This window comes from Tachysurus vachellii, chromosome 12 (genome assembly GCF_030014155.1).
Source record: "Tachysurus vachellii isolate PV-2020 chromosome 12, HZAU_Pvac_v1, whole genome shotgun sequence".
NCBI classification, from domain to species: Eukaryota; Metazoa; Chordata; class Actinopteri; order Siluriformes; family Bagridae; genus Tachysurus; species Tachysurus vachellii.
This window is the reverse complement of record NC_083471.1, coordinates 19,162,236-19,190,003: the sequence shown is the minus strand read 5'-3', so window position 1 is coordinate 19,190,003 and position 27,768 is coordinate 19,162,236. Positions and strand designations below refer to the sequence as shown.

Here is a 27,768-nt window from a genome sequence, read left to right as displayed (position 1 = left end):
AGTGGAAGCAATTGGGAACAACAGCAACTCGGCCACAAAGTGGTAGGCCACGTGAAATCACAGCAGGGTCAGTGCATGCTGAGGGGCACAGTGCACAGAAGTCGCCAACTTTCTGCAACTACAGACCTCCAAACTTCATGTGACCTTCAGATTAGCTAACAGTGTGTAGAGAAAGCCTTACATCACCAAGTACAACATAACGCTTCGGATGCAGCGGTGTAAAGCACGGACTCCAGAGCACTGGAGACATGTTCTCTGGAATGATGCATCACGCCTTTCTGTCTGGCAATCCGATGGACGGGTCTGGTTTTGGTGGTTGCCAAGAGAACGGTACTTGCCTGACTGCGTGGTGCCATGTGTTGAGTTTGGTAGAGTGGAGATTATGGGGTGATGTTATTTTTCAGGGTTTGGGATTGGCCTATTAATTCCAGTGAAAGGAACTCTTTATGCTCCCAACTTTGTGAATTTAGTGTCACCTTGATCTTGATCTCTTTGTCATGTACCTCATGTTCCTGTATTCCCCACATTCTTCACCGATTCACCGGTTGTCCTTAATTTAAGCACTTTTGGTAGGACTATCCACTGCACTCCACACCGGGAACGCCACACAAGACCTGCTGTTTTGGATATGCTCTGATCCAGTTGGCTAACCATCAGACTTAGACCCTTGTTAAATTCACTCAGATCCTTATGATTGCAGAATTTTATTCGTTCAACACTCCATTTTTAAAAACAGACTGTTCTTATATCCCACTCCTTTATAGGTGCCATTGTAATGAAATAATCAATGTTGTAATAATAACAGTGGTTATAATGTTACAGCAGAGCACAGCAGTGTATAGTCTATAGGTTAGATCTGGCGTTAGATGTTCCTAAAATTGTGCCAAATCATTTTACATTGTTCTAACATCTTAAAAGTTATAATATTTAATATTCAAATAGTTTCTTTTTAATAGTGAATAAGAATAGATTCAAAAAGCTTAACATTTTTTATTTTACAGAGAGGTATGTTGGGTTTGAGTTTTCCAAAGTATTGTTCATTGACTGTGTACACTGGTTTTGAGCTTGTAGTGGTAAACAACATAATAATAAAAAAAAAAGATCTGTAGTAAAAAGTACATGGAGCTCTAATGTATTTTGATGCTACTCAAATCTTCAGCTCTCTTCCAGACTACAGTGAGATCTGACAAAGATTGCACAATTGTGATTGTTTTTAACAGTGAGTCAAATTATACATCCATTATACAGCATACTTCAAGGCAGTATTCATCATTTGTATAGACTGCTGCCAGAAATAAAAAGCACCTTGTACTTTTCTAGCATGGTACAAATGAGGCACTGATGATACACATGCACACACACACACACACACAGATATGAAACTTTTCATATGTGTGGAATACAGAAAACATGTTTGAAAATGCTCTCGCTTTCATGAGGTAGGTTTCATGAAAACATCACAGAAGAAGGTTTTTATGTAGTAGATGTAACTCTGTAGATTGAAGCTGTGCTATTGCAGCCAGGAACCACTTTAAGTTTAAAATTAATACAACTTTCTTCCTAACCCTAAACCGTAATCCTTAACTATTCTCTCTGTAGTAAATGTATTCTACTGGATCTGAAGCTTATGAACAGTGATTAATGATAATGAAGACTTTCAGAGCATTTTTAATCTTAGTTTACCTAATTGTTATTATAAGATATTTTCGTTTATATTATCAGATCTCTTGTGTTAGCAGTATTTCATGATCTACAGTAAACTTTGCATTTCTCTGTACACAGGCAAACGGAGCACTGTTGTTTATTTAAACACTGTGTTTTATCCCCATTTTTGGGACAACTAGTCAACTAGTCAGTCTGTTTGGGGAATTATTTAACCCCCTGTCAGAAATCTGTTCTTTTCACTATAGTTGTTTTCATGTTCATTGTGGAGCATTGTGGAACATTGTGGAAGAGTCAATCAAGCCAAAGTGTATGGTGGCCAGTAGCTGGAAAAGCCTGGCCTCCTGTGATGTCGTCGGCTTTGCTAGTTCACACCAGAACTCTTCCATTGGGGTGAGGTCACCATCAGGAACCTTTAAAGTGATGATCAGATAGGAATGTTAGCATTTTCATAACTACCAACCTGATGTTAATCATGCTAACTAATGAGAAGTCTGTACTATTTTAGCTCTGTGTATATGGGTGCTTGAATACAGCATAGCTCAGTGAGTGATCATGGGTAATTGTTTAGGGAGAAGGTTAGAGAAATATAGCTATAATAGTTATCTTACACATTTTTCAGATAAAAAGTGATAAAATATATATATATATATATACCTCTGATGATATGTCCAGCAGCCACATCAACTCTTCATCAGTGAACTCCATCTCAGACGTGAGAACTGTTTATTGGTAATTAGTGGATTAGAACAGATATATAGCCTCTATAGACACACACACACACACACACACACACACACACACACGCACACACACACACACACACACACACACACACACACACACACACACACAAACACACACACAGTTTAAAGACAAATATATAACACAAAATTGCAGGGATGTCTAAAACAATATAGAGTTAAGTCAGTATTACACTCCTTTGCAGATGGACTGTTAAGAGTCACGACTCAAGTATATAATAAAGTAAAACATGTTTATGTTAAATATGTAAAATAAAAAAACATTGTACAAACCTGGTGTTGTCTTATCTGTGCTAGTTCCTGTCATCACTGCAAACATGCTGACAGTGGCTGCCAAAGAGAACAGGAATAAATCGGAATCAGAATTAGAATCAGGTTTATTGGCCAAGTGTGTTGACACACACAAGGAATTTGGTTCCAGCTGTTTGTGACTCTCAAAAGTACAGACATAAATAACACTATACTATACAAGATAATACAGACTAAATGCCTTACACATTAAGATATGTTAAATTCTGCTGCTCCCAGTGAACCAGTCACAATAATACACACTGTTATTACTGTTTAACTGCAATAATAAACAATAACAAAGTATTTTAAAGATGTGCAATAACAGAAATTTTGAAAAACGTGCAATATTACCTATGTGCAATATGTCTTTCAGTGTAACTACTACTCCTGATCTCTTTTTATACATTTTGTTTAGTATATACTGTATATTATAGTATGTCTCTATTCTTTTTATATATTTGCATTTCTTACTCTTTGGTGCTGTAACAGAGAAATTTCTCCATTGTGGGACGAATAAAGGTACATCTTATCTTATCTTATCTTATCTTATCTTATCTTATCTTATCTTATCTTATCTTATCTTATTCCAGATATGGAATCATTTTATCTGTAAAAGGAAAACATTAACCTGATTATTACAAGCTGTTTAAAATAAAATTTAAAAAAATAAATACATTTTTAAATAAAATTTTCAACATTTCACATCAATGAGCTAAACCTTGGGTTTTATTTATGTCACTTTAACCTTAACCTTTACGTTTAAAGTGTTTTTCAGAATTGGACATTTTTAAGCCATTTATACTCACCTATTTATTTTTGTTATGATATGGCAGCCATGCTCGTCAGGTGGAAACCTCCTGCAAACAGAAGTTTTGAAAGAGTCAAATAGTGCTCACTAAATTCTGAGCCCACATTGCAGAGATCCTACTACTTAGCAAGTAGAATTACTTTGTCTCATGTAAAACATCCCTCCTATAAACACCAGCAATCTTTAATGATCTGACATTGTAACGTCAGCGTTCAACACAACTCAATAATAGTGAAGATGATCTGCATGTTCTTTCCGTGTCTGTGTAGGCTTTCTCCAGGTAGTCTGTTATTTTTCCCACCACACAAAAACAATGGCCGGATTGGCTGAGATAAAACGAGTGTGTAAATGTGTGTGTACCCTGTAATAGACTGGCCTATCAGTTTGGGTGTTCCTGAAATAGATCCACCAGAAGCCTGCTCAGCATGAAGTGGTTAATAAATGTGAGTTTTTGAGTAAAATATCGAATTGAGAATATAGTGACTATGTAAAGGTTACTAAATTTGTTGACAAATTCATTCTAGCTGTCACTCACAGGCATCTAGCAGAAGTGGGAATTTAAGTCTCATTATTATTATTATTATTATTATTATTAAGATCGAATTAATTACTGTAGCTGTAATTAATTAGCTGTAATTAATTACTCTTTGTTTTTTGTTTGATTTGTTCACCACAAGGGGGCGGAATAATTACTCTGACTTTATTGTTTTTTTCATTTGTTCCCTACAGGAAGGAGATATAATCACTCTTATAATCACTATAATAATAATATAAATAAATAAAAATAATAAGGGGTTTTCTCCATGAGGCGGCGCTGCAATCCCATATCTTGTGTTTTTAGGGACCAGTAATAAACTCGCCGTCTAAGTATACTGCATTTTAGTTGTGAGAGTTTCATAGTATATTATGACAACACCAACATCATTACAATATCATTATTATATCATATCTCTTCATACAAGATATTGCAATCTCTTACGTGACGTGACATACGGCTAAGTATGGTGACCCATACTCAGAATTTGTTCTCCATCCAAAGTGCACACACACAGCAGCGAACACACACACACACACACACACACACACACACTGCAGTGAACACACACACACACACACACACACACACACACACACACACACACACACACACTGCAGTGAACACACACACACACACACACACACACACACACACACTGCAGTGAACACACACACACAGCAGTGAACACACACATAGCAGTGAACACAGCCGGACAGCCATTTATGCTGCGGCGCCCGGGAGCAGTTCGGTGTTCATGGGCACCTCAGTCGTGTCAGGCCCGAGACTCGAACCCACAACCTTAGGGTAGAGAGTCAGACTCGCTAACCACGACTTCCCCAAAAAATATGGTAACGCTTCACGATGTTGCGTGTCATCCTTAGTTTTACAGTCTACACTTTTAGACAACAGAGACACGGAAACAAATTTAAAATATTTTTTTTGTATTTACAAGAGCCCCATAGAAACATTACAGGAAGTTTTCGTTGTAAACAACGCAGTTAATCTGACGTTCGTATTAAGTGAACACATCACAAGACTATTTAAACTAAAGAATAAATAAATAAATAAATAAATAAATACAATGTATTGACTCACCTTAAATCTGATCACCTTACAGTATATCAGACTCACATTACACAAATGCTATCGTTTCAGTCATAGATCCTAACTGAGCGACATGTGTTGAGTTTAGTTTTTGATGCCCCTCTTACTGCAGCTCCACACTAACGTACACAAGCTTGTGTTTATTGCTGCTGTTTCCCAGAAATCAGCCGGTCTGCAGCAATAAAGAAAGTGAAACTGTCACTGATCCTGTGTTTTAAAACCTGTCATACTATGCAAAGTCAGATTTCTAGCTCACATTACACACGTATACACACACACACACCCAAACACACATCACAAACACACACATACAGTATATGCACAACAACCCACACATATACACAGCACCACACATATGCGCACAACAACGCACACATCACACACATACACAAACACACAAAGCACACAAACACAATGTGCCCTTGGTACATACATACATACATATCTAGCATGAGAACAGTAAACATTTAAATAGTAAATATTTAGATATGTAAATAGTACTTGAGAAAGAGGCAGTAATTAGAGATGGAGAATGTATTACAGAATAAATTACAGAACAAGTAATAATCCCTGTATTAGCCATTTAAACCAGATATGGAGGGGGGGGCTGTTTTTGTGCCTAGATGTTCTAGTGCACAGAGATCTGTAACGTCTTGCTGAAGGGAGAAGTGCAAACAGCTTGTGGCCGGGGTGAGTGGGGGCTGTAATGATGTTGTCTCCTGAAGTCCAATATCATCTTCACAGTTTGGAGCATGTTCAGCTCCAGGTTGTTGTGACTGCACCAGCCAGCCAGCTGCTCAACGGAGTAGACATAGAGTGTCAATTCAGTCATTTGTGTAGACAGAGAAAAGCAGTAGGGAGAGAATACACACACACACACACACACACACTTAAACAAATAATAAGAAGCCTTTTAAGGTATAGTATTGATTTATTTATTTGCAGACAGTCCCTGATTTATTTACACCTCTGGCATTTACCAGACACCCTTATCCAGAGTGACCTACATTTTATTTCAATTTATACAACTGAGCAATTGAGGGTTAAGGCACAGCCTGGTGGACCTGGGATTCAACCTTATGACCACCTGATCAGTAATCCAAAGCCTTAACCACTAGGCCATCACATCCCTCTGATTTATAAGACAGAAAACTTACAAAAAGTGAAAATATACCGTTCTTGAAACTCCAGAAAAAAAGAAAATGCTTTATAGACCTTTGATTATGTTGGAAAAATGACTGATACGTGATTTAAAGTAAAGCTGTAGCCATGTAAATTTAAGCAAATTTATTTTTTATTCTGCCAATAAGATTTTAAACACATTATTGCTTTTTGTTGTTGTATAAAATCCAGAAGTGTTGATGAGCTCATGAGACATGCCAGTAGTGGTTTGTGTTTATGGCTTCAGGGTGTGACACAACCCATCCTTACAACCGGTCGGGATGACAGAGCAGGGAACAATACAGCAAAAAATGTGATCCGCTTTGCTTTTTTTATGGGGAACATTTTGCCTAAAAACTATTTTTATATCTCTGAGATGTAAAAAATCTTGTCAGATCGGCATGGAGTATATCACCAGGAGCTTAAAACTCCTCTTCTGCATTCCGGGTTCTCGATGCCTTCAACTGTCTCAAGCGCTCCATGCAGTCGGTCAGACTTCTTTCCCCGTGGACCTTGTTATCTCTCGTCCGCACGTTCACAGTGTCGCTGCTCTTTTCCTTCTCTCCCACCACTGCACATGAAATCAGTAATAAATCATGAATGACAAACATCCTGATGTAATAAATACTGTATTCTTACTATCCTACAATGCACTGTACAATCATATTACAGAGTCAACCGTATGGTAAACAAGTGTTTATCATGCTTTCCCCTTCCACAGACACCTCAGTGTCAAGATTAGAGGTTGGACACGGGTTCTACAAGTTCTGCTCAGACTCACCATAGCAGCAACTGACAACTAAACAAAAAGGAAGCAACACAGCAAAACACCACTGATTAAAACACAGGATTAAAGGGCTGTTCAGAGGAAACGGAAAAGGCTAAAGGTGTTCAACTTATTAAGCAAAATTTTTTGCTGGATGATTTGGAGAATTCCTGAAACCAAAAGCTTTTCTATTTTCTAAACTCAAGCCTAATAATGATATAAGGATTTTCGGTATATTCTATACGCTGTAGGTCTTCATGCTCTTGACTTTCCTTCGGTTTGACCTCAAGCTATGCAAATGTCTTTTAACAAACTGCACATATCTTTATATTTAAATCTACAGAGTGCAGGATTATTAAAACTAGGGACCAAAAAACTTTATAATATGAGGCTCCTGAGCTTGTGAGTCACGTTGACAATCCAGGCAGGAAATGTGTCACGCTGTCTAGGAGAGAGAATAAGAGCGAAACAAAGCAAATTATCATACTCAATGAGTATCATTTTTCTTACTAAACAGCTAAACATTTTTTATTTGTTCAATAATTTAGTGGGAAGCTAAATTTGACTTTGTTTTGGTATTTGTATCAGTATCCAGTTGTTGAGCTAGAGTGATAGAGTGATAGTAATGGGGTCTTTGTGTTTGTCTGTGGTTTGTCCTCTTACAAACTCAGCCACATCGAGCAGCAGTGAGTCATCTGGTTTGTGTAACTTGTTCTGACTGCGCTGTGTGTTGGCGTGAGTGTGATAACACTGTCCAGCTCATGCCTAATTTGTTTGACAGGTTGGGAAACAAAACATAGAGCTAGAATAATAAACTAGTGAACACAGATGAGGTCATATAAAAAAAATCTAATTAAAAATATATTTATTCCCTACACTGCATTTTAAACAGACAGCTTTGTCTCGGATGATGGCTGCAACCCTGTCTTCATCTGAAAGCTAAAATTAGCTGAAATTACAGCAGCTTTTAATTTTTCTGCTGATATTCTCCAACCGACATTCACACTCTTCATGTGCACGAGAGCTGAAGTCATGAAGACTCAGGTGGCATCTCGAAACATACACCATTGCTGTCATTACTATTTATGTACGTGGAGTCTTGCATTTTGAATACAGACCTGAAGTTTGCTAATACACTCAGTGTGGTTTAGCACTTACAGCAGTGAGATCTGTGTGAGGTGTAAGGCAGAAATGTCAAAATCTTACATCTGCTAGTGTGATAGATTGCCTGATATGTTGTGCTTGCTTTGGTAATAGCTGAAATATCATTTTTCTACCGCCCAACTGCAGGATCTGATATTCTGATTCTCGGTAAGAACGTTCATAAAAACGCTCATAAACCCACACTGGCTGCAATCAGCCTTACAGACTGTGAACTCACAGAACAGTACAAAATGATAAGCACAATGTTGTAGCGAACCCTGGTTACAAATGAATGCTTCTTTTCGAGCGTACACTGAGTGAAATAAGTAAACTGCATTACAATCTGCCACAGGTGAATACTCAGTAGATTACAACAAGATAGTAAAGCATTGGAGCTTTCTATTCCGTTACCGTCTCCGTTCAAGTTTTACAAAAACAATTAGGGATACTAATCCATTTCTGATATGCATCATCAGTTCATTTTTCAGACTCTGACAAACAATCGAAATAAATTCTCCCCAGTTTTCAATTCCTGGGCTAATTTAAAAAAATTTGGGGTGTGCAATCAAAATAGAGAGCGTGTTGATTTTCTGGCCTACTGGTCAGTTACATGTGAACTCGCTTACCTAAAATAAAGTTGTACTGAGCCAGCTGTGCGTTTCTGATCTTCTTGTTCAGAGTGCAGCCTGGATCCAGATCTACGTCCGTCATCAGACCTACGTTGTGAAACTCTTTTTGCACCTGAACAAAAGAGAGAAAAAACACAACATTAAAAGGTTAGCTACTAGTGTAGAGTTCTAGATGTGCTGCAATAACAGAATGCTAGGATCCTCACTTTTTGTGCGTAATCCTCACAAGTGGGTCCAACAGGCACAACCATCACCTGACGTGGGGAAAGCCACAAAGGCCTAGGACAGAAAAATAAATAAATCGATGAATGAAATAAAATAAATAAATAAGTGATGGAGTCAGCATATTAACATAAAAACTGAGTATGTGAACAGCCAAGCTTAAGCAAATCCATCATCATAACAACACTGAAATGTCTCATATGCAGCTTATTATGCAATAAATAAATAAATTACACTCTGTAAAATGTAGCATCCATTTTTTATTTAACTTTAAATAAAATTAGTGCAGCATGACATTATTTTCATACCATTTCCCGCCATAGTTTTCTGTGAGGATTGCAATCATCCTCTCAACGGAGCCCAAAATGGCTCTGTGAATAATCACTGGCCTCTTCTTATCATCTCCATCATGGCTGTAGAGACAGATACATTAAAGTGGGTAATGAGTTCAGAGTCAACAAAAAGTACCTTATTGTTTCTTCTATACCTCACTGAGCAGAAGAGGCTTAAGGGCCTTGTTTAAGAGCATAGCAGTGACAGCTTGGTGAGACTTGAACATCTTAACAACTGAGCTACCACTTCCTTACTTTATTCTATTTTTATAAGAAACAAAGCAACTGACACAAATCGTTTTGCAAAGAAAAGGAGTGTAATGGAGATTAGATGAGCACTAGATGTCACTGTTGTGTTAAAATGGTTAGTACAATGACGAACTACAGGAAATACACGATAATAAGAACACTGAGGAAGAAACCCTGCAGCAGGTGTAGCTCACCTGACGAAGGTTAGATTGAAGCGGATGGGGAGCTGGAAGTCCAGCTGGATGGTGGCACACTGGTGGTATCTTCCAATAGCATCCTTGATCTGAATGTCAATCTGAGGGGAGAAAAAAAAAAAAGTGCATAAGTGGTCAGGCAAGAAAAATAAAATGATTCTGTTGAAAAGTTAAAAAAATCTTTATCTCTTTTGTTACCTTTGGTCCATAGAAAGCACCATCTCCAGGGTTTAATACCCACTTCTCCCCAAACTCATTTAAACTGTTCTCAAGTTGCTGTTGAAACAAAAACAAAGAAAGATCAATTTGTGTTGAGTGTTGACTGCCTGCACTAACTTGGTGATATCTAACTCGGTTTAACAACCTCATTTGAAAGTCTACACCTTCACAAGTGGATTTACAGAATAAAACCGAAACCCGACAATGTGACCATGCAGAAAGCCACTCCAGATCCAGATTACCTTTTCAGCATGATCCCACACTTCTGGTTCCCCAAGGAACTTCTCTGGTCTGGTGGAGAGGTTCAGTTTGAAGGTGAAGCCGAATACGTCATACACGGCACGCAGGAACTCCAGACAGCCTTTAATCTCTGACTCAATCTAAATGTGCGCAAATTTGAACAATTAAAGAATATTATTCCATCTCAAACGTTTCTCCGTCTCTCTCATGGATATGTTCCAATGTGTTGTAGTTTCTTCTTCATATTTAACCAGTTCATTGAATTTTCATGTATCTAGAGGTTTAATTCTTTTCTTCACAGCTCTAGTTTGATTTATACAGTACTTATTAGCGATTCCAAAGGACACTCAGCAAAAAAGCTCCTCACCTGCTCCATAGCACAGAAGATGTGTGCATCGTCCTGCTGAAAGCGACGGACACGGGTGAGGCCGGTGAGAGCTCCAGAGAGCTCGTTGCGGTGCAGCACACCAAAATCAGCCATACGTAAAGGCAGTTCCCTCCATGAGCGAGGCCGATGATCAAACATCAGACTGCAGGGATATAAACAAACAGATGGAGATCAAACTGCACATCACAATGTTAAAGTGCCCATGAAATCACTCGACAGCTGCGAATTGATTCTGTAAGTTGACGTATTTCCTCAACAGTCAGTGATTTCTACGAGAGCCAGTGGTGTGTGAGATGTGCCACAATTCCTGAGAAACTCAAAATGGTTCAAACCATGGCTTGGAATTGCGCCAGGCCATGCCTTATTTATTCCTAACTACTAGCCACGCTAGCATGCGTTCATGAACCAAGCAGAACACAAAATGCTTCATATATTAAACCAGTATCAAGGAGCAATAGTCTTACCAGTGTCCAGGGCAGTTCATAGGCTTAAGAGCGAAGATCTCCTTCTCCACCTCGAAGGAGAACATGTTCTCACTGTAGTGCTGCCAGTGGCCAGAAGTCTGCCACAGTTTGCTGTTGTAGATGTTTGGAGTGATCACTTCCTGGAAGCCCCTCTTCCTGTATTCACTCTGTAGTGCAGAAACATGATACAGTTACATCACAAATTCAACAGTCATCTACACAGTGCTGTGCTGCAATTAAAAAGGGACACGCTCTCCCTCAGGCTTACTCTTGAAGCGAGGGGACAAACAATAGGCTTACACACACACACACCTACACAAATACGAAAAGAAATATAATGCACATAAGTGTGATGGCATCTCACATGAGTGGATAACGTGTGTGTTTGTTAAGAAAAGTACAATACAAGCTTTACTTGCAAGGCAGGAAATACAGGCACTTCAGCAAAACATGCTATATATCTCGTCGCTGTCGGGCAGAAACCTCGTATGTCCAAATTTGGTCAATTTCATATTTTTTCACATATCGATGCTATTGGTCAGTCCCCACGTGGGTCTGTTATTTTTACAAGTTATTATTTTATTACAAGTAAAATAGCTTGAGCGCAAATCTCATAACTCCATTGGACACTTCAACTGTCCATCTCTTCTTCACTCCGCGGGAGAGCTTCGCGGCATATTTCTCCTCAAGAAGAGTCGCAACAAATCACGTCTTCTGAGGTAAATGTCTTCAAAACACTGGGCTCAAAGAAAAAAAATCTTGACCCCCGCTAGTTCTGGTGCTCGTCTGAGCACAGGAATTTAGTGCAAGACAATCCACTGCAACGCGGACTAAACCCTGTGCACTGCAGATAAGGTACAGCGTTTTTTTTCATTTCCTGAAAAATAACGGTTTTGGAGATACGAGGATTCCGTCTGACATCGACGATATATAATGTGCACAAATACACCGCCTTGGACAGACACACAACGCACTCCTACCTCACTTCCAATAGTGTCTCCCTCATCCAACAGGTAGACCAAAACAAACTGAGTTCACAGATATATTACAAAAATAGCTGTGTGAGAAACCTAATACACAAAACTTACTTAACTATCTAAACTAGTTGTCTAATGTAAAGCTTACATAAATGGTTGCTATTCATAGCTTGAAGATCTGACCTTAATGCGATCTAGATATGTACAATGTACTGCGTTACACCTGTGCACAAATTTCCTGGTAATTCATCTTCACAAACAGCAATGCAATGAAACTGCATTTTCCTTAAAATAAAGTCTCTCTTAAATTCGAACAAAAGAACCCAGAGATAGCAGAGATGCAATGAGAAAAAGGTACATCAGGTTTGTCATTCAGTGCTTTCAATGGTCTCCAATGCAGGGTGCGGTAACATTTATGTATACACACAATTATGTACACACACTTATACACAAACACACACACACACAACAATGTTCTGACTATTTTCTACACTGATGTCTAGCAGAGAAAGCTTACCCTTATAAACTCCATCAGTGTGTTGTAGATGTAGGCCCCCTTTGGGAGGAAGAAGCAGCTACCTGGGCTGAGATCATGGAAGAAAAACAAGTCCTGTTCCTGGAAACAAGAAACAACAACAGCGTGTCTGTGCGATTGTCTGCATTCGAAACACAAAGATTGACTTCAAGCATGAGAAGGAGACAAAAAAAAATGAAACAACAGACAAAAAGACTTAATGAAATAACAAAGCAGGGGGAAAAAACTGGCAAAATGTTCAGGGTTCTGATTATCATTCTCGCTTTAGCTGTGACAAAGTGGTCCCCGTGTGCCCATCGGTGTGCTCCCTGGCAGATGGTGCATTAAGGAGACAGACATCTGCCAGCTTTACCCCCTGGCCTCGCTGCTAGTTAACAGAGAGCACACAGGAGCCCTGGGATTCTCCACACACACACAGCAGCTATAGTGAAAGCGTGGACGGTTCACAGCCCGAGTCATTTACACACCAGGAAGACTGCTTACTTTTCACGTCCATGCTTTTGCTGCTGGTTTGTTCAACAACAGATCAAGACAGTTTAATCACCAACAGCCATCTTTCCTCACAAACAGTAAACCTAGTCTTGCCGAGGGACAAGAAAACTTGGAGAACTTGAAGTTCAGGGGTGGCTGCTCAATAAATACCTCTTTACTCTTAATACCTGGAGAACAATCTGGGAGTCAATTATGCAGACAAACACACAAGAAATGACACACGGCACTGTTGTTTAGATTGCGTACGGTGTTTAGTTAAAATCAGACAGCTCCCATGGCAATAAAACATATCCCTATTGTAAGCTGCGCTACAAATAATCCTAATCAGCAAATATAAACATCCCGAATGTTTAGCGTATGACAGTCTCTACAGCTCCATGTGTAAATGAGAACATGTGCGTTGGTTTTATCATCATCAGTCTGCACAAGCGTGTGTATAAGCATAATTGAAATAGTATATAGAGAAAGTAAGTAACGTTAGCTAGCTAATCTCCGAGATGTGTCTCAAGCACCAGTAAGAAATCAGTGAGAACAATATCTGATAAAATATGGCTGCTTAGTAATTAGTAGCATTTCCTTTTGTGAATCTAATTCTGCTTTATACATTAAAGCAGTTGCGTCTCTCCTACTGATTACCTAAGTAAATAAAAAATGAAAATGTTAAGGCAAAACCGTGCAATTTTTTTTTGCTTTAGCATTTACATTTTTTTTTATAGCAATAAAGCAGACATGCCACTGGGCATTTAATTGGGGGGGAAAAATGAACAACATAATTCACTAAAGGAAAAAAGAACCAGAGAGTGCGAGACACATTTGTGGTTACTTTTGCCAACTCTAAGGGGGTTTTTACACCTGGTCACTTCATGCGTTTTCTGTGATCAGATAGCTATCCGATCGTAAAAAGACCAGGTGTAAATGCCCTCCGAAACGGTTTCGAGACGGATATAATTCCGATCGCTCAAACCACTTCAGGAGGTGGTCTGGGACGCATTTCAGATGAAACTGGACAGGTGTAAATGAATGTGGTTGTTCAAGCCACATACGTCAGTGCTATACTCCTCCCAAACGGAAGTACGTCACTCGCAGGTGACTCACGAGTCGTGCATCGCGCCAGAAACAAATATGTTTTCCCACCAGCGCTGGCTCCGATCTTTCACCCAGGTGTCTCGTTTGGTCTTAAAATGCACTGCTGCTGCCAGCGAAAACAGCAAACAGTAAATGCTGTTTTTTGTAGCAACCGCATACACCAAAGCGTGTTACATGTCAATTACCCCGGAAATGAGGTAAAATATATTTGCATATTGGGCGGGAGTAGAAAGATCGGATTGATATCCGATTCGCCAAGGCGCATTTATGTGGCCTAATGTAAATGGAACAGTTTTAACAAATCAGATAGCTATCGGATCAGAGAAAACACATGAAGTGACCAGGTGTAAAAAGGCCCTAAGTGATATGACCTGTGAATTTGTGAACTTTGGTCTCATGAGCCAAAAGGAAACGGTGTAGTTGTGACTAATTATAAATTTGCGGTTCCACAGATCAGATCTAATGATGGCAGAATGTAATGTGTGTAGGTTGTGACTAAAGCAGTACCTCTGGATTGCAATGAAACTGATCCTTTATCTACATGATAATCCTTTGCACTGAATAATCAATACTGGACATTTCAGTTGCTTCAGAACCACACAGCCTCCGATCATTATTTTCCTGTATAGCCATTTTTCCCCCCTCTGATTAAACAAAGAAATGCCATTAACTGTATTGGCTGCACTTCATGTAGTTTAAGGATTATTTTCTTTATGCCCACTTCTCAAATCTAACATTAAATTCATGACATTGCTAGATGCGAATCGCTTCGATCCAGTATCGCGTCACATCAAAGCAGACTTAATCTGCATCATTTTTTTTTTTTTTTTTTATCAGCAGATAAAAAATGTATTAAGATGCACATCATCTCAGGAAAGATATTCAGTCTTAGTCAGCACCATGAAATACAACTCAGCAATCTCAGTCATGCATGACGATCAATCTTGATGTGTGGGTGATACTTTATCACAATACCTAATGAGAGCTTCAAGCAATCATACAGTATTTAGCCTTGATAGCAAAATACCAGCAACATGGTAGATTTAACACAATCTATAGAAGTAAATTATTTAAAAAGAAAGGGTTTTTGTCTCCGCTTCTATACATTTTTGTCCAGCCAGCCGTGTTTAAACGATTCAGTTAGTTGCCTTATAACATTTTCTACTTTGGGTACTTTAAACTTTCTTCAGGAAAAAAAAAAAGTGTATTGAAATTTTGCTATGGTCCAATCATCTCACTTCAGCTCTAGTAGGACATGTGGCTTTGTGTTTTCTTGAATCCAACCACACTGTACATGTAGGAGCAGAAATCCTAAAAATGCTCTCATTCTGCACAATATAAAGGAAGTAAATTTGCAACTTGACTTGATGCATCTGCATATCCGTGTACATACCCGTCCTAATTTGCGGTGATCTCTGTTCTTGGCCTCTTCTTGGAATTTCTCCCAGTCCTTCAGCATCTTAGGGTCGGGGAAGGAGATGCCATAAATGCGCTGCAAGGTCTCCATGTCTGCTTTGCCTTCCCAGTAAGTGGATGAATTCTAAACATTCAGAAGGCTCCAGTTAAGACAAGACAAGTCACACAGCTTTATGTACACAATGACAGGCCCAACTCCAAAAAGACTTTGCACTGGGGAACTCAATCAACTGAACATACCGAATTATCATTTTGATGCCTTCATATTAGATGATCAATGTTTTTTACCTTATGAACCTTCAAGGCCTTGATCTTCCCAGTGTGTCTCACATGAGGTCCTCTACACAGGTCGATCAAGGGCCCACACCTTCACAGGAAGAGAAAAGAACACGAATAGCTGTCAAGCTGCTCTGTGACAATGTCTTTATATACAAGCTCTGAACATTCTTGACTTGAACACGTCATAACGAGACTTTTTTCAGCTATGTATAACGATATTTAGACTACATTCAACAGCAGACACAGTGCAAAAGTATATATTAGGGAAGTAAAGACAATAAAACCGGCATCAGGTACCATTCTGATATTGTGCTCAATGACTTAATACACAAACTATGCTCTGATTCCATCGAACACAAAATGGCAACAACCTGGATGTATTTTTTGCTTCGCAAAGATCTCAAGAAGAGATTCACCACCATCCTGATACTCAACCCTTTCACCCCTCCACCCAAGCTCACTAAAACATACACAATGCTTCAGAGTTGAGGTACAATCACCAGGTGTTTATTTTTAATGAGCAGGCTCACTGATACCGCTCTGCATGCTCTGGTCAATCATCCTCATGCTCAGAATGAACCTTTTTTCCCCAGTCCACTAGTGTTCCGTTCTGCCGCCTGAATGCAAATCGACTTGACAGATTTTCAATCAGACACAAATGAATTATTTTTTCTGCACGAGTCTGAAACAAAATGAGTCAGGACACTGCTGGCTTTCAGTCTGAGATGGTTTTAACCTTACACAGTACAGTAGTGGGTAAAGATAACGCTTTCAAAGTTTACATACTAATGAACAAGAACTTGGGGCATCTCAGAGAGAAGCAATAGGTTTGATATCTGTTTTGTTATTTTCTATGACCTTTTACATGAATATATTGCTCCTACCTAGTTTTTACGTATGAAAAAAGAGAAGGTTCCACTTAAAAAAATAAATCCTAGCATTAGGAGTTCCTTGTAAGCAGCACGATAATCAAAACAAAACAAGGCTGAAAGACGCCCCAGTAAATTATTCATTTCTAAGCTAAATCCGTGGCAGCATGATAAATGTAAGAGTTAGTCCTACCTGTAAACTGTAGTTGTCGGGGTATTAACTTTCTCATTCAGGATCCTGCATTTAAACTTGTTGTACTGCGGAAGACACAGAATTTCAGCTAAATCTCGGTTTAAGCAGAGTTTGTCGTCTTTCATGAGCTCCCACCTCCCGCTGCCAAACCGAGTCAAAGAGAAAACATGTACCTTGAACATCTCCAGAAGAGTCTCCTTCTTTACCTCCAACCGTTCAAAGGGCTGCTTCTCCTTGATAATCTTTTTACACAGGTTCTCGAGACAGGGGAAGTCATTACTCGATACGCCTCTGAAAAAAAGTGTTTGTGTGTGTCAGAGTGGGAGAGAAAATAGTTGAGTGCTCATGAATAAACATGGCTTCCGAAAAATAAATAAATAAATATAAATAACTCCTAAAGCTGTGAGAAAGAAATTCCAAACATCTCCTGGATGCCACATTCAGAAGAACTTTCTATTACCAGTCACCTTATTCGGCTTTTGCTGTTGCGCAGCTGACACGTCTACACCATAAACAAGGTGCAGCTTGACAGTCAAATCATCTCCTAGAATATCATTAGCATAAATTGGCTTTTCAGCAAGAAAATAACAGTGCTTATTATTTCCTCCCTTTGCACTAATTTTAAAGCACAGCAAAAGAGCCCAGTCAAAGGAAAGGTCAAGTGTTTAGAAGACGTCGTCCCCAAGCTGGCTTTGAACAGACTGGCCAATGTGTCTTTGAAATTAACATTTCTTTAGCGCGTACTGAATATTCAGCCACCGACGTTAGAATCCATTAAACTAATAAAAGTCTGACCTTGTGCTGGGAGAATAGAGTGCAATTCAAATCCTATTCACTTTTCCAGTCCTGTAACGCAGTTTTTTTCCTCTGCGGTTATTAAACTGTCTGGTAAACAACTTACTAAATTCACCTTCCATATAAATGCTATGCAAAGTACGTCAAGTTCACTAGGCCACGGGGATTTTAAGAGATTTAAACACCAGAGGCAAATTTGTCATTTGTGGCACCATTTAGCACCAAATATAATAAATACATCTTATTTATATTTCTTCTAACTCCACTTGGCAGTTCTGAATCTCCTTTTTGTCTGCTGGAGAAGATCTCATTAATCTTACTCTGCTTACACAAACATGACAACACAAAGAATTAACATTCAAAGGATATAGCAGTTCTACTGTTTTAAGAAAAATCAATAAAATCATCCCAGGCCTTGATCGTCTAAAGCACAAGAAGCAAACATGCTACGTTTACATGTATGGCATTTGGCAGACGCCCTTCTCCAGAGCAACATACGTTTTATCTCATTTTATACAACTGAGCATTTCAGTGTTAAGGGCCTTGCTCAGGGGTCCAGTACAAGCTGCAGTCCATTGTCTTCACCACTGAGATACCACATCCCCAATCTGAGCTATCACATACTAACAAATACAGAGTATAGTTTGAACAGTAAAATATCGTTAGCACGCTTACTCATTGTCCAGGTACATGTCGTAGTAGAAACCGTTCTCAATAGGAGGTCCGTAACACAGGCAGCCTCCGTACACTCTCTCCATGGCCTCGCCCATAATGTGAGCACTGGAGTGCCAATAGACCTTCAAACAGAATTTAATTTCAGTGGAGGCAAATAAAATAAATTATATGGCATAAGTATGTGGACACCTGTCCGTCACTACTGATTACTAGGTTTTGGGGATTTGCTCATTCAATACAGTACAGGCCACTAGAGATGTTCTACACCAACTCCAGTGTGTATATGGACCTCATGTTAGTGCACAGGATCACAGTCATGCTGGAACATGTCTGAGCTTGTGACTGTACTGATACAGCACACAATAAGTGCATCTTAAACAGCATTTTTATGCACTATTCTACACTATTTTTTACATTTACAATATTTTTGGCAAACACCCTTATCTAGAGCGACTTACATTTTTAATCTCATTTTATACAGCTGAGCAATTGAGGGTTAAGGGCCTTAGTCAGGGGCCCAGTGGTGGCCGCTTCCTGAAAATTTACAGCATTTAGTGGACACAACAACCAAAGTGACTCATATTTTATACAACTGAGCAATTGCTCAGGGGCCCAGCAATAGTGGACCTGGGATTTGAACTCATATCCTTCCGAGCAGCAATCCAACACCTCTGACCACTAAGCTTCCACATCCCCATTGTGCAGATAATGTTCTGTTTAAGAAGATCCACCCCATCTAAAATTCATACACTACATCTAACAGAATGCCTCATTTAAGACATTTGGCAGATGCCATTATCCAGAGCGGCTTACGTTTATCTTATTTATACAACTGAGTATTAACTGGGGGTTAAGGGCCTTGCTCTTGATGGACCTAAGATTTGAAGTAACGACCTTAGGATCAGTAGTCCAACACCTTAACCACTGAGCTACCACTTGTATAGTACGTCATTTGGTACGCAGCTAAAGTCATATGGCAGTGATTCTCAGGTGTCCACAAACTATTGGCCATATAGTTGGGAGGAGGCAAAATATAGCTTATACAAAAAGACTGCAGATAATGAATCACTGCAAAATGCTGATTCCATCTAGATTAGTAAACATCTGTAAACAAAAAGCTAATCATTTAACAGGTATTCGTTATCATGTGGGTTTTAGTTCTGTTAAAAATGGCTTACAGGTTATAAAATAATATTGCTCCACTTTTTTTTGCCTCAGGTATTACATTATAAGATTATTTGCTAATGTCACTGTTATATATTCCTACATCTGGTGGTGACACCTTAGTATTTATGTGTGTACTGTAGCACTGTAGCTCGAACTAGCTACAATCATTGAGGAAGTTGTCTTATTAGAGTAAAATACTGGAATGATAAATTGCAGATTATTACAAAACTATTTTTAAAAGATTGTTGTTGCTGTCTTCTTGGCATCCAGGTTAAACAAACAGACATTCATTGATGTTATGTAGATGCCAGAATGAGTTCTGTTTTTACTAAAGCGTATTTCTGGAACTTGGCCATTTTCTCCGCAGCTTCATTAACCAACTGTTACCTGTCGAACAAGACCAACTGCTGACTCACCACTAAATCAAGTCAAAAAGGAAATGGTTTTGCACTTACTGCTTGTGCTTCCTCATCATCAAACTTGAGAAGCTGCAAACTGCAGTCTCCCTCCAGCGGTCTGTCCAGGTCCCACACATCGTTATTCACTTTGGAAATCACAGTGTTATCAGCAAGGCCTTGGCTGGACAAAACAACAAAGGAAAATGTTCAATTAGATGCCACAAAGGAGAATGCAAATACTACAACACTAACTCACGCTTTATAATCAGATGCATTTATCGAGTGATGCAGATTTTTGTGCTTTTTTGCACAAGATTCTCCTTTTAATGACTTTCTATGATCGCTGCGCACACAAATACACATACACTCTGCAGCAAAGCTAACATGTGGTCCGCTGTGGTGACCCCAAACAAGAAGCAGTCGAAAGACCAACAACAACATATTAAATTATGTTATATTTTATTATATAGCACTGCTGTAGTCAGAGTTGTTCATTATGTGCATCACTGCTATCTTGCGCTCTGTGTCGAGTATAAACCAGACATTACATGCACGAGTGAGAAGAGAGACGATGTAAAACGAGGGCTATGTGACATGCAGGCTTGAACTTTGAATGTATCCGGTGTACACTGGTGTTGAATAAAAATAAAAATAAAAAAAATGACTTTTTTAGTAAAGCTTTTGCTTTGACTATTCCGGTTCGTTAGTTCTCTGTTGTGCCTGGCAAACAAAAACACACGCTGCTGCTAAAAGGAGGAACAGTTCTGTGTACTGAAATGCTCGCAATACTCGATTATTATTCTACATTTTTCTGTTTCTGTTTGTGATTTTCTGTTCATTAACTCTCATGATTATTTGAACATTATAATATTCAAATATAATAGTATTATAATTATTACAGAAAAAAAACGAAGAGTCTCATAGTTAGAGTGGATAAAATAAAAAAGTGCTGAGAAATAACACTGAACAATGCTAAAAGAAGTGAACATGAAAAATTAGCATCCCTCCAAACTAGCTGTTTTTTTTTTTTTTTTAAGTTTTGGAGAGAGAACGGGGAGAGGTTTGAATCAGCTCATGTTTCAGAGGCCAGAAAATTTAAGAAGACAAATGAACTTGATGAAAAGAAAAAGTAATTCCTGCCAGAAGCAACGTCCTTTGTTGCCAGAAGTGATTAAGAAACTCTGCGTCCTTCCTAATATCCGTTAACTGGCTTTTTCACCCGTTGAAAATGATTTAGGTTTGGTCTGAGCTGCTCCTGAACGCATTCATCTTCCGCTCATTAACAGTCAAAGAATTTATTTTGAATTTCATTTATTGCTTGACCAACTCGCCGGTTCATGAAAGTAATAAACATAAATATCATGAACACTTAAGTGCAACTATGAGGAAGCAGATATCAGACTTTAATGATACAGCAACATAAAAAGCTAGTTGTGTGGTAGCTTGTGTTGGTCTAACCTGATGCCACACGCCACCTGGTAGGGTGTGGTCTTCCACGACTCGCCGTCCACCACTTTCCCATCGGGCAGGGTGATCTTGATGGGCTTGCTCTCCATCTCAGCTCTCTTGGCAATCAGAGCATCGTGTTCAGCCTTTAGCTTGTTGTACATGACCAGACGATCTTCTATATATTGAGGCTGAGGGTTCAGCTGCATGAGCAAATAAAAAGTACAGGGAAAGAAAATTCTGTGAGGTCAGAACATTATCAGCACTGTTTCAGTATTTTTTCCCCACTAGAGTACTCACTTTTACCGCTCTGAAACACATTAACAAATATGAATATGATCAGAATTTTAAGTTTTTACATTAAAGCAAATGCGATGACTTGTTTAAGCTCAGATGTTTTTTACGATTTCCATATGCATAGGACTTGGATGCGTTTTGTTTACCGGACTAGTCCCATACATAAAATAAGTTTTGGTTTGATTAATCGTATGCAGTGTGAAAGCCAAACAAACCCAGTATCAGTTTCAGACTCACTCTAGGACAAGCACACGTTCAGGATCTGTGTCGTAACTGTCAACATAACACACCTTCCTGGCTTTAAATATGCGAGAGAATCTGTCATTAAGCCAAATCCAATCCCATATCCAATACTAGATTATTTAACACAAAGCAAAGTGAAGTCACAACGTGACAGTGGTTCCAGTTTGAGGATAGCAATAGCTAGCGACTTGTCAAAGCGGACATTAAAAGGAGAAAAGCAGGGAGAAACTGAATGAAAAGCTCATTCCTTAGTCACCTACCTCAGATCTGCCCCCTGTATCTCCAGTTCCTTTATTCTTCTTCTTCCCTCCATCTTTTCCAGCATTGTCTGCTGTCTTGGCCTGAGAAAGATGAATAAAATGGGAGTGTGACTGACTGTAGCTAACATACAACACTGCAGATTAAACATACTCCCCAATCATGAGTCAGTTGAAGCTGCTGGTTTTGATCACAATAATAACTCGGGAATTTTAAGAACGCGCTTGGATACGACTGACATGTGGAAGTTAAGATTGTGGCTGACCCTCTCATCCTGGACACAATCTCTTTGAGGCACTCCGCTCTGACAGAAGGCTGTGGTCAATAAAGACTAAAACTTGACATCACAAAAACAGTTGCTTTCCATTCGTAACTGGCCATATTTCAGTTTAAGAGCATCCGGTAAGATGTGGGAATGATGTATTAACAGTGCGTTCTGCAATTAATGCAAATAAACTTGTAAAGAGAACAAAAATTATTTTCATACAAACAACAATTCAGTGACATGAGAGTGTAAAAATATTAACAATCCAAGAGACTGAAACTGAAAGTGTAATGTGCAAGACGTGTCTAACCAGTACATGCAGAACATCCATACTTTTACTGCAATTCTTGCAGACTAAATTGAAAGCTTTTGAAAATTTGTAGTGCAAGTTGCACGGTTTTTTGCCTTTTTTTGTAGAAAACAACCAGATTCTTGTTTTAAACTATTACCAGTAAGTCTGTGTAATTACTTTCTAAAATCTCTGTAATCATTCTGGATGCCTGTGAATTGAAGTTAGCTTTCACTGAAAGTGTGACATGATGATGTCACACGACATTGTGGGCTAAATCCATAGTCATTTCAAGAAGTTTGCTTGATTTTGCTTTCATTTCTACAATCACAAAATCTTGGGAGAGATTGTCTAATATTCTAACAGTCAATTACTTACATCAGTAACACCTTGATTACACATTTCAGTAATGGCTTTTTTAAAGTTAAATCAAAGGCTTGCACTCCAACATGTTCCCAGATTCACCAGTCATTATCTTTTAAAAGCAGCAATACTTTGATTTGGTGTAAAATAAGATTTATCAAGTGATAGATTTGTATTAGAGTGAATTAAGTCCCAAAGAGCTCATAATGTGAATATACAGTGCGCTATGCAATAGTGTGAGGAAATGTTACTTTTTTAGGTGTTTCACTTAGATAGGGAACAGAAGGTAAATATAAAACTCAGAACACTAAATAGAGAAATGTGCAAAGCAAAATATTTAAAAGGAAATATCTAGTTATCTAATCATTTATTTCACATAGCAACGACTGTGTTGTTTTAGCTCAGATGTTGTCGTAACGGTCAACATAACACACCTTCCTGGCTTTAAATATGTGAATGAATCCGACATTAAGCCAAATCCAATCCCATATTCAATACTAGATTATTTAACACAAAGCAAACTGAAGTCACAACGTGACAGTGGTTCCAGTTTGAGGACAGCAATAACTAGCGACTAGTCAAAGCTGACGGTAAAATGAGAAAAGCAGAGAGAAACTGAATGAAAAGCTTATTCCTTAGTCACTTACCTCAGTTCTGCCCCCTGTATCTCCAGCTTCTTTGATCTTCTTCTTCCCTCCATCTTTTCCAGCATTGTCTGCTGTCTTGGCCTGAGAAAGATGAATAAAATGGGAGTGTGACTGACTGTAGCTAACATACAACACTGCAGATTAAACATACTCCCCAATCATGAATCAGTTGAGGCTGCTGGTTTTGATCACAATAATAACTCAGGAATTTAAGTACGCGCTTGTATACGACTGACGTGGCAGTTAAGATCGTGGCTGACCCTCTCATCCTGGACACAATCTCTTTGAGGATCCCCTCTGGCAGAATGCTGCGGTCTGTTATTCGCCACCTTGGACATTAATAAACAACCCCACCACTGCTCAGATACATTACATGTTCCCAAATCTGTTATAATGCACCTTCCTTTCTCACACTGGTCCACTATTGAATATCCCGCACTAATATAGACTTAATTTCTTCTTACAGTAGTAATATATGATGTTCATTATTTTTATTGAATTAATTATTTATTAATTTAATTTATTATGTTAATATATTCCTAATTATATATTTGCATATCCTGCATTAGTGTACACTTCACGTCTCTATTCTTGTTTATATCCAATCTCTTGTTTTTTTTTGTAAATCTTTGTTTATACACATTATTATTTATGTATTTATTTATTATTATAACCTTTGTTTCCTATATTTATGCTTTTTCTCTATTATTACTAAGAACCAAGACAAATTCCAGCACATGTAAACCATACAATACCCTCTGGCAATAAACCGAATTTTGATTCTAATTCTAATTCTGATTAATTAACAATAAGCATAAAGCCAGCTATGAAATGACACCACATGCACACACAAAAAAAGTGAGTTTACCTCCATCATTTTAAAATAAATGTCCTACTACTAAGTGGAACAGTTAGCTGTGCTAGCATGAGAAGTTTGACAGTGCAGACAATTAGCTAACATGCTAACCACATTGCTATAATATAGAACGTTACCTGCTTCCCTTCTTTTACTTTTAGGTCTTTCATCTGCTCACTGATGGCCTCTTCTGCCATTTTATGATGATAAAATAACTCAGGAACACGAATATACAGTCCGTATGATACTTTTATGCTCTCTGCAACCTTTCGCTGAGCCGGTATTCAGCTCTAATGCTGATGCAACTATTCGGCTGTAATGGGCGTGTTCTTTTGTGACATGACAACCGATTTCAGCCAATGCGGTCCCCGTATACTGCAACGTCAGTGTCGCTGTAAAATGATGCAATATTGACGTTAGAGATCGTTGCTAATGAATAAATGGGCTAAAATGATATGATATTCATTCATTCATTCATTCATTCATTCATTCATGATATGATATGATATAATATGATATGATATCATATTTCAATAAACTCCTTTTTCAGTTATCCAGTTTTCACAACAGGCTTTCTTTTTCTGGCTTCTTATCTCCAAACATAATTTTTCTCCCCACAGGCATCTCATTTGGAATAATCAATATGTTAAATACCAAAATCTTTTACAATAACTGGAATAAAAATAAATCATTAAATAATAAATAATTTCACAACTGCTAAAATGATAAAGGCTATTTACTTACGTATTCCGAGTTTCTTAGAAAATTTCATGTCCCAGTTTCTCTACAAGAATATAGCATTGTATTTGATGCAATTTCTGCAGGTCCAAGTAATATGGACTCTTATAAGAAGCTAACACTTCAAAAATAAATCTTTTTAGATGGTATTTATATTAAAGATTGTAAATGTAATAATACATTTTTTAGAGAGTTACTTCACCGTACTGTAATATTGCGAAGCAAACAATAATGGGATAATATTTTTGAGAATATTAATTGGAAATTAGTTTGGACTTACAATAGCAAGTATTGCATTAACAATGAGGGTTCATAGTCTAATGTAGATACTAATGAAGGGCCAAAGAAGAAGAAAAATAAAAATAAAGACAAAGGACAGAAGGGCAGGGTACAAAAAAATAAACCCATATTGGTGGACATGGACCTTGGGTTATCCGCTTATGCCAATTCAAAAAAATATTATAACCAAAAGCAAAATGCTGCCAAAAAGGAGAATAAAACAGTTGAGGCTGCAGAGAAGGCTTATAAGTCTGTTGAGAAAAAGATCAACAAATCCTTAACGAAGGGTAACAATTCAAAGGCAACAATTCAAAAAGCCAGAAAAGACTTCTGGTATGAAAAGTTTCTGTGGTTCATTGGTTCAGAGAACTACCTCGTCATCACTAGGCGGGGTTGTGTGCTTCAGTGCTGTTTGGGATGCCAAAATTATCACAAGTGCTTGTTGGGTCCATCATATCCAGGTGTCCAAAACTGCACCAAAAGGAGAGTACTTAACAACAGGAAGCTTCATGACTAGAGGGAAGAAGAATTACTTACCCCATCTTATTTTGTAATGGGCTTTGGTTTTCTCATGAAAGTGGATGAGCAATATGTGTTTAGACACCTCGGAGAGAGGAAGGTTAAAACTCTGGAGAAGTTGGAAAACATCAGCTCTTGAACTGCAAAGCTTTTGGAGATGGAAGAGGAGCTGCTGGGAAAAGACTCCAGTTTGAGATGCTGAAACAGGAAGAAGTGGAGAAGGAAAAGGAGAAGGAGGTGTGTGAAAAGAAGAAAAGTGGACTATTGAAGGGATTAAGAGTGAGGAGGATAGAACTGACTTCAGTTTTCCAGACATCACATTCGTACTCACACACCTTAAAACCAACAGGTGAATGACCAATGCTGGTTTCAAACAAGCAGTTGCAACACAGGAAAACACTGTGCCACAAGGGAAAAGGAATATGAGTACAAAACAGAGAAGGGATGAAAAAGAAGCGGAAACAGGGGACATTGAGCACCCAGAAGAAGATAGGACAAAAGAACAAGCTTAAGAAAATCAAGAACAAGTACAAAAACCAATGTGAGGAAGACCAAGAGTTAATGATGAAGTTACTTGGATCCACAGGTTCAAATAAAGAAGAGAAAGGAAAGAAGAGGAAAGAAGTGAGGGAGGCGAGCGCCTCAGAAATTTGCTCAAAAGCCCAGAGTTCCAGGGAATGTGGTGAAGAATGCTGAACAGCCAGGGATTGAGGCCAATCAAGCAGGACAATGCAGCACAGAACAGGATAATAAGAATGTTGATGATTTAGATAAGGAGAATCCTAGAGTTTCACTGGTCAGCTGCTTTTTGCAGTGCCTGTGTGTACCTTACACAGCTCTCTCCAATTAGAAGCACAAAGGGAAATTGACTCCTGGTACACAGAAGAATGGAAAAGCTGCCTGGACTGCTGAGTTTAGCTTCATGCATGCTAAAGAAACCAGTCCAAAGACCTGTTCTGCAGATTGAGGGACACTGATCTATTCAGAAACATGCCTGGCAAAGTGAAAATATCTGCTCCAAACCATATGGCAACAAAGAAGAAGTAAATGTATGGAATGCTGCATTGGACAGAAATTGATTGATTAATTATTTCATTTATTATTTTAATTATTCAATAAATAACCAGTCATATTCAAACAAAGAACAAATGATAGTATATATTTATATTATATATTTAGTATATATATATATATATATATATATATATATATATATATATATATATATATATATATATATATATATATATGGTATATATAGTATTATAGCACTATTTACTGTTATAGCCATATTTATAATACCCTTTTTCTATATTAGTTTGCTAAAATGATTTATTAATTATTTCATTTATTATTTGAATGAATCAATAATTAAATACAGTTAAATACAATAAAATCTAAACTGGCAAGTTTTTTTTATTTTTAATTTATTCATTGTTTGTTATTCAATAATTTACATATTTTTTCATTACAAGATCCAAACATTTATAACTGGCTTTATGATTTTAACAG

At 38.2% G+C, this 27,768-nt stretch overlaps 1 protein-coding gene, 1 long non-coding RNA gene and 1 pseudogene across 4 annotated transcripts; 1 reads left to right on the top strand and 2 right to left on the bottom strand.

Annotated features, from left to right (window-relative positions):
* Positions 1 to 970: 970 nt before the first annotated feature.
* LOC132855329 (uncharacterized) lies at positions 971 to 5,370 on the bottom strand. 2 transcript variants are annotated; one of them, XR_009649310.1, is made up of 5 exons: positions 5,159 to 5,370; positions 3,524 to 3,574; positions 2,700 to 2,756; positions 2,320 to 2,426; positions 971 to 2,075 (listed from the first exon to the last, which is right to left on the bottom strand). It is a non-coding gene; the product is annotated as an uncharacterized LOC132855329 (long non-coding RNA). The 2 variants fall into 2 exon arrangements; XR_009649311.1 differs by having other exon boundaries at positions 2,320 to 2,384; positions 5,159 to 5,366.
* Positions 5,371 to 6,078: 708 nt separating this feature from the next.
* Positions 6,079 to 25,049, bottom strand: tars1 (threonyl-tRNA synthetase 1). Of its 2 annotated transcripts, XM_060883202.1 has the most exons (20): positions 24,858 to 25,049; positions 23,865 to 23,945; positions 22,303 to 22,383; positions 21,515 to 21,705; positions 20,114 to 20,237; positions 18,492 to 18,613; positions 17,195 to 17,312; positions 17,022 to 17,086; positions 15,969 to 16,047; positions 15,658 to 15,804; positions 12,669 to 12,767; positions 11,175 to 11,341; positions 10,690 to 10,852; positions 10,325 to 10,462; positions 10,062 to 10,139; positions 9,864 to 9,964; positions 9,397 to 9,501; positions 9,073 to 9,145; positions 8,864 to 8,978; positions 6,079 to 6,899 (listed from the first exon to the last, which is right to left on the bottom strand). In XM_060883202.1, exons 1-20 carry the CDS (start codon positions 24,915 to 24,917, stop codon positions 6,751 to 6,753), a joined length of 2,256 nt encoding a protein of 751 aa, XP_060739185.1. In that variant the 5' UTR covers positions 24,918 to 25,049; the 3' UTR covers positions 6,079 to 6,750. The 2 variants fall into 2 exon arrangements, with proteins under 2 accessions (XP_060739185.1, XP_060739186.1); XM_060883203.1 differs by lacking the exon at positions 22,303 to 22,383.
* A 10-nt stretch (positions 25,050 to 25,059) lies between these two features.
* On the top strand, positions 25,060 to 27,303 carry LOC132854309 (ribosome quality control complex subunit NEMF-like; annotated as a pseudogene).
* The last annotated feature ends 465 nt before the right edge of the window (positions 27,304 to 27,768 follow it).

Excerpts from the sequence above, each read along its gene's own strand:
- tars1 (XM_060883202.1), bottom strand. The coding sequence starts at position 24,917 with ATGGCAGAAGAGGCCATCAGTGAGCAGATGAAAGACCTAAAAGTAAAA. Across the intron at positions 20,238-21,514 it reads CAGGTGGCGTGTGGCATCAG|CCAAGGCCTTGCTGATAACA; the intron begins GTTAGACCAACA and ends TGTTTTGTCCAG. Across the intron at positions 9,965-10,061 it reads GTGCTTTCTATGGACCAAAG|ATTGACATTCAGATCAAGGA; the intron begins GTAACAAAAGAG and ends TTCTCCCCTCAG.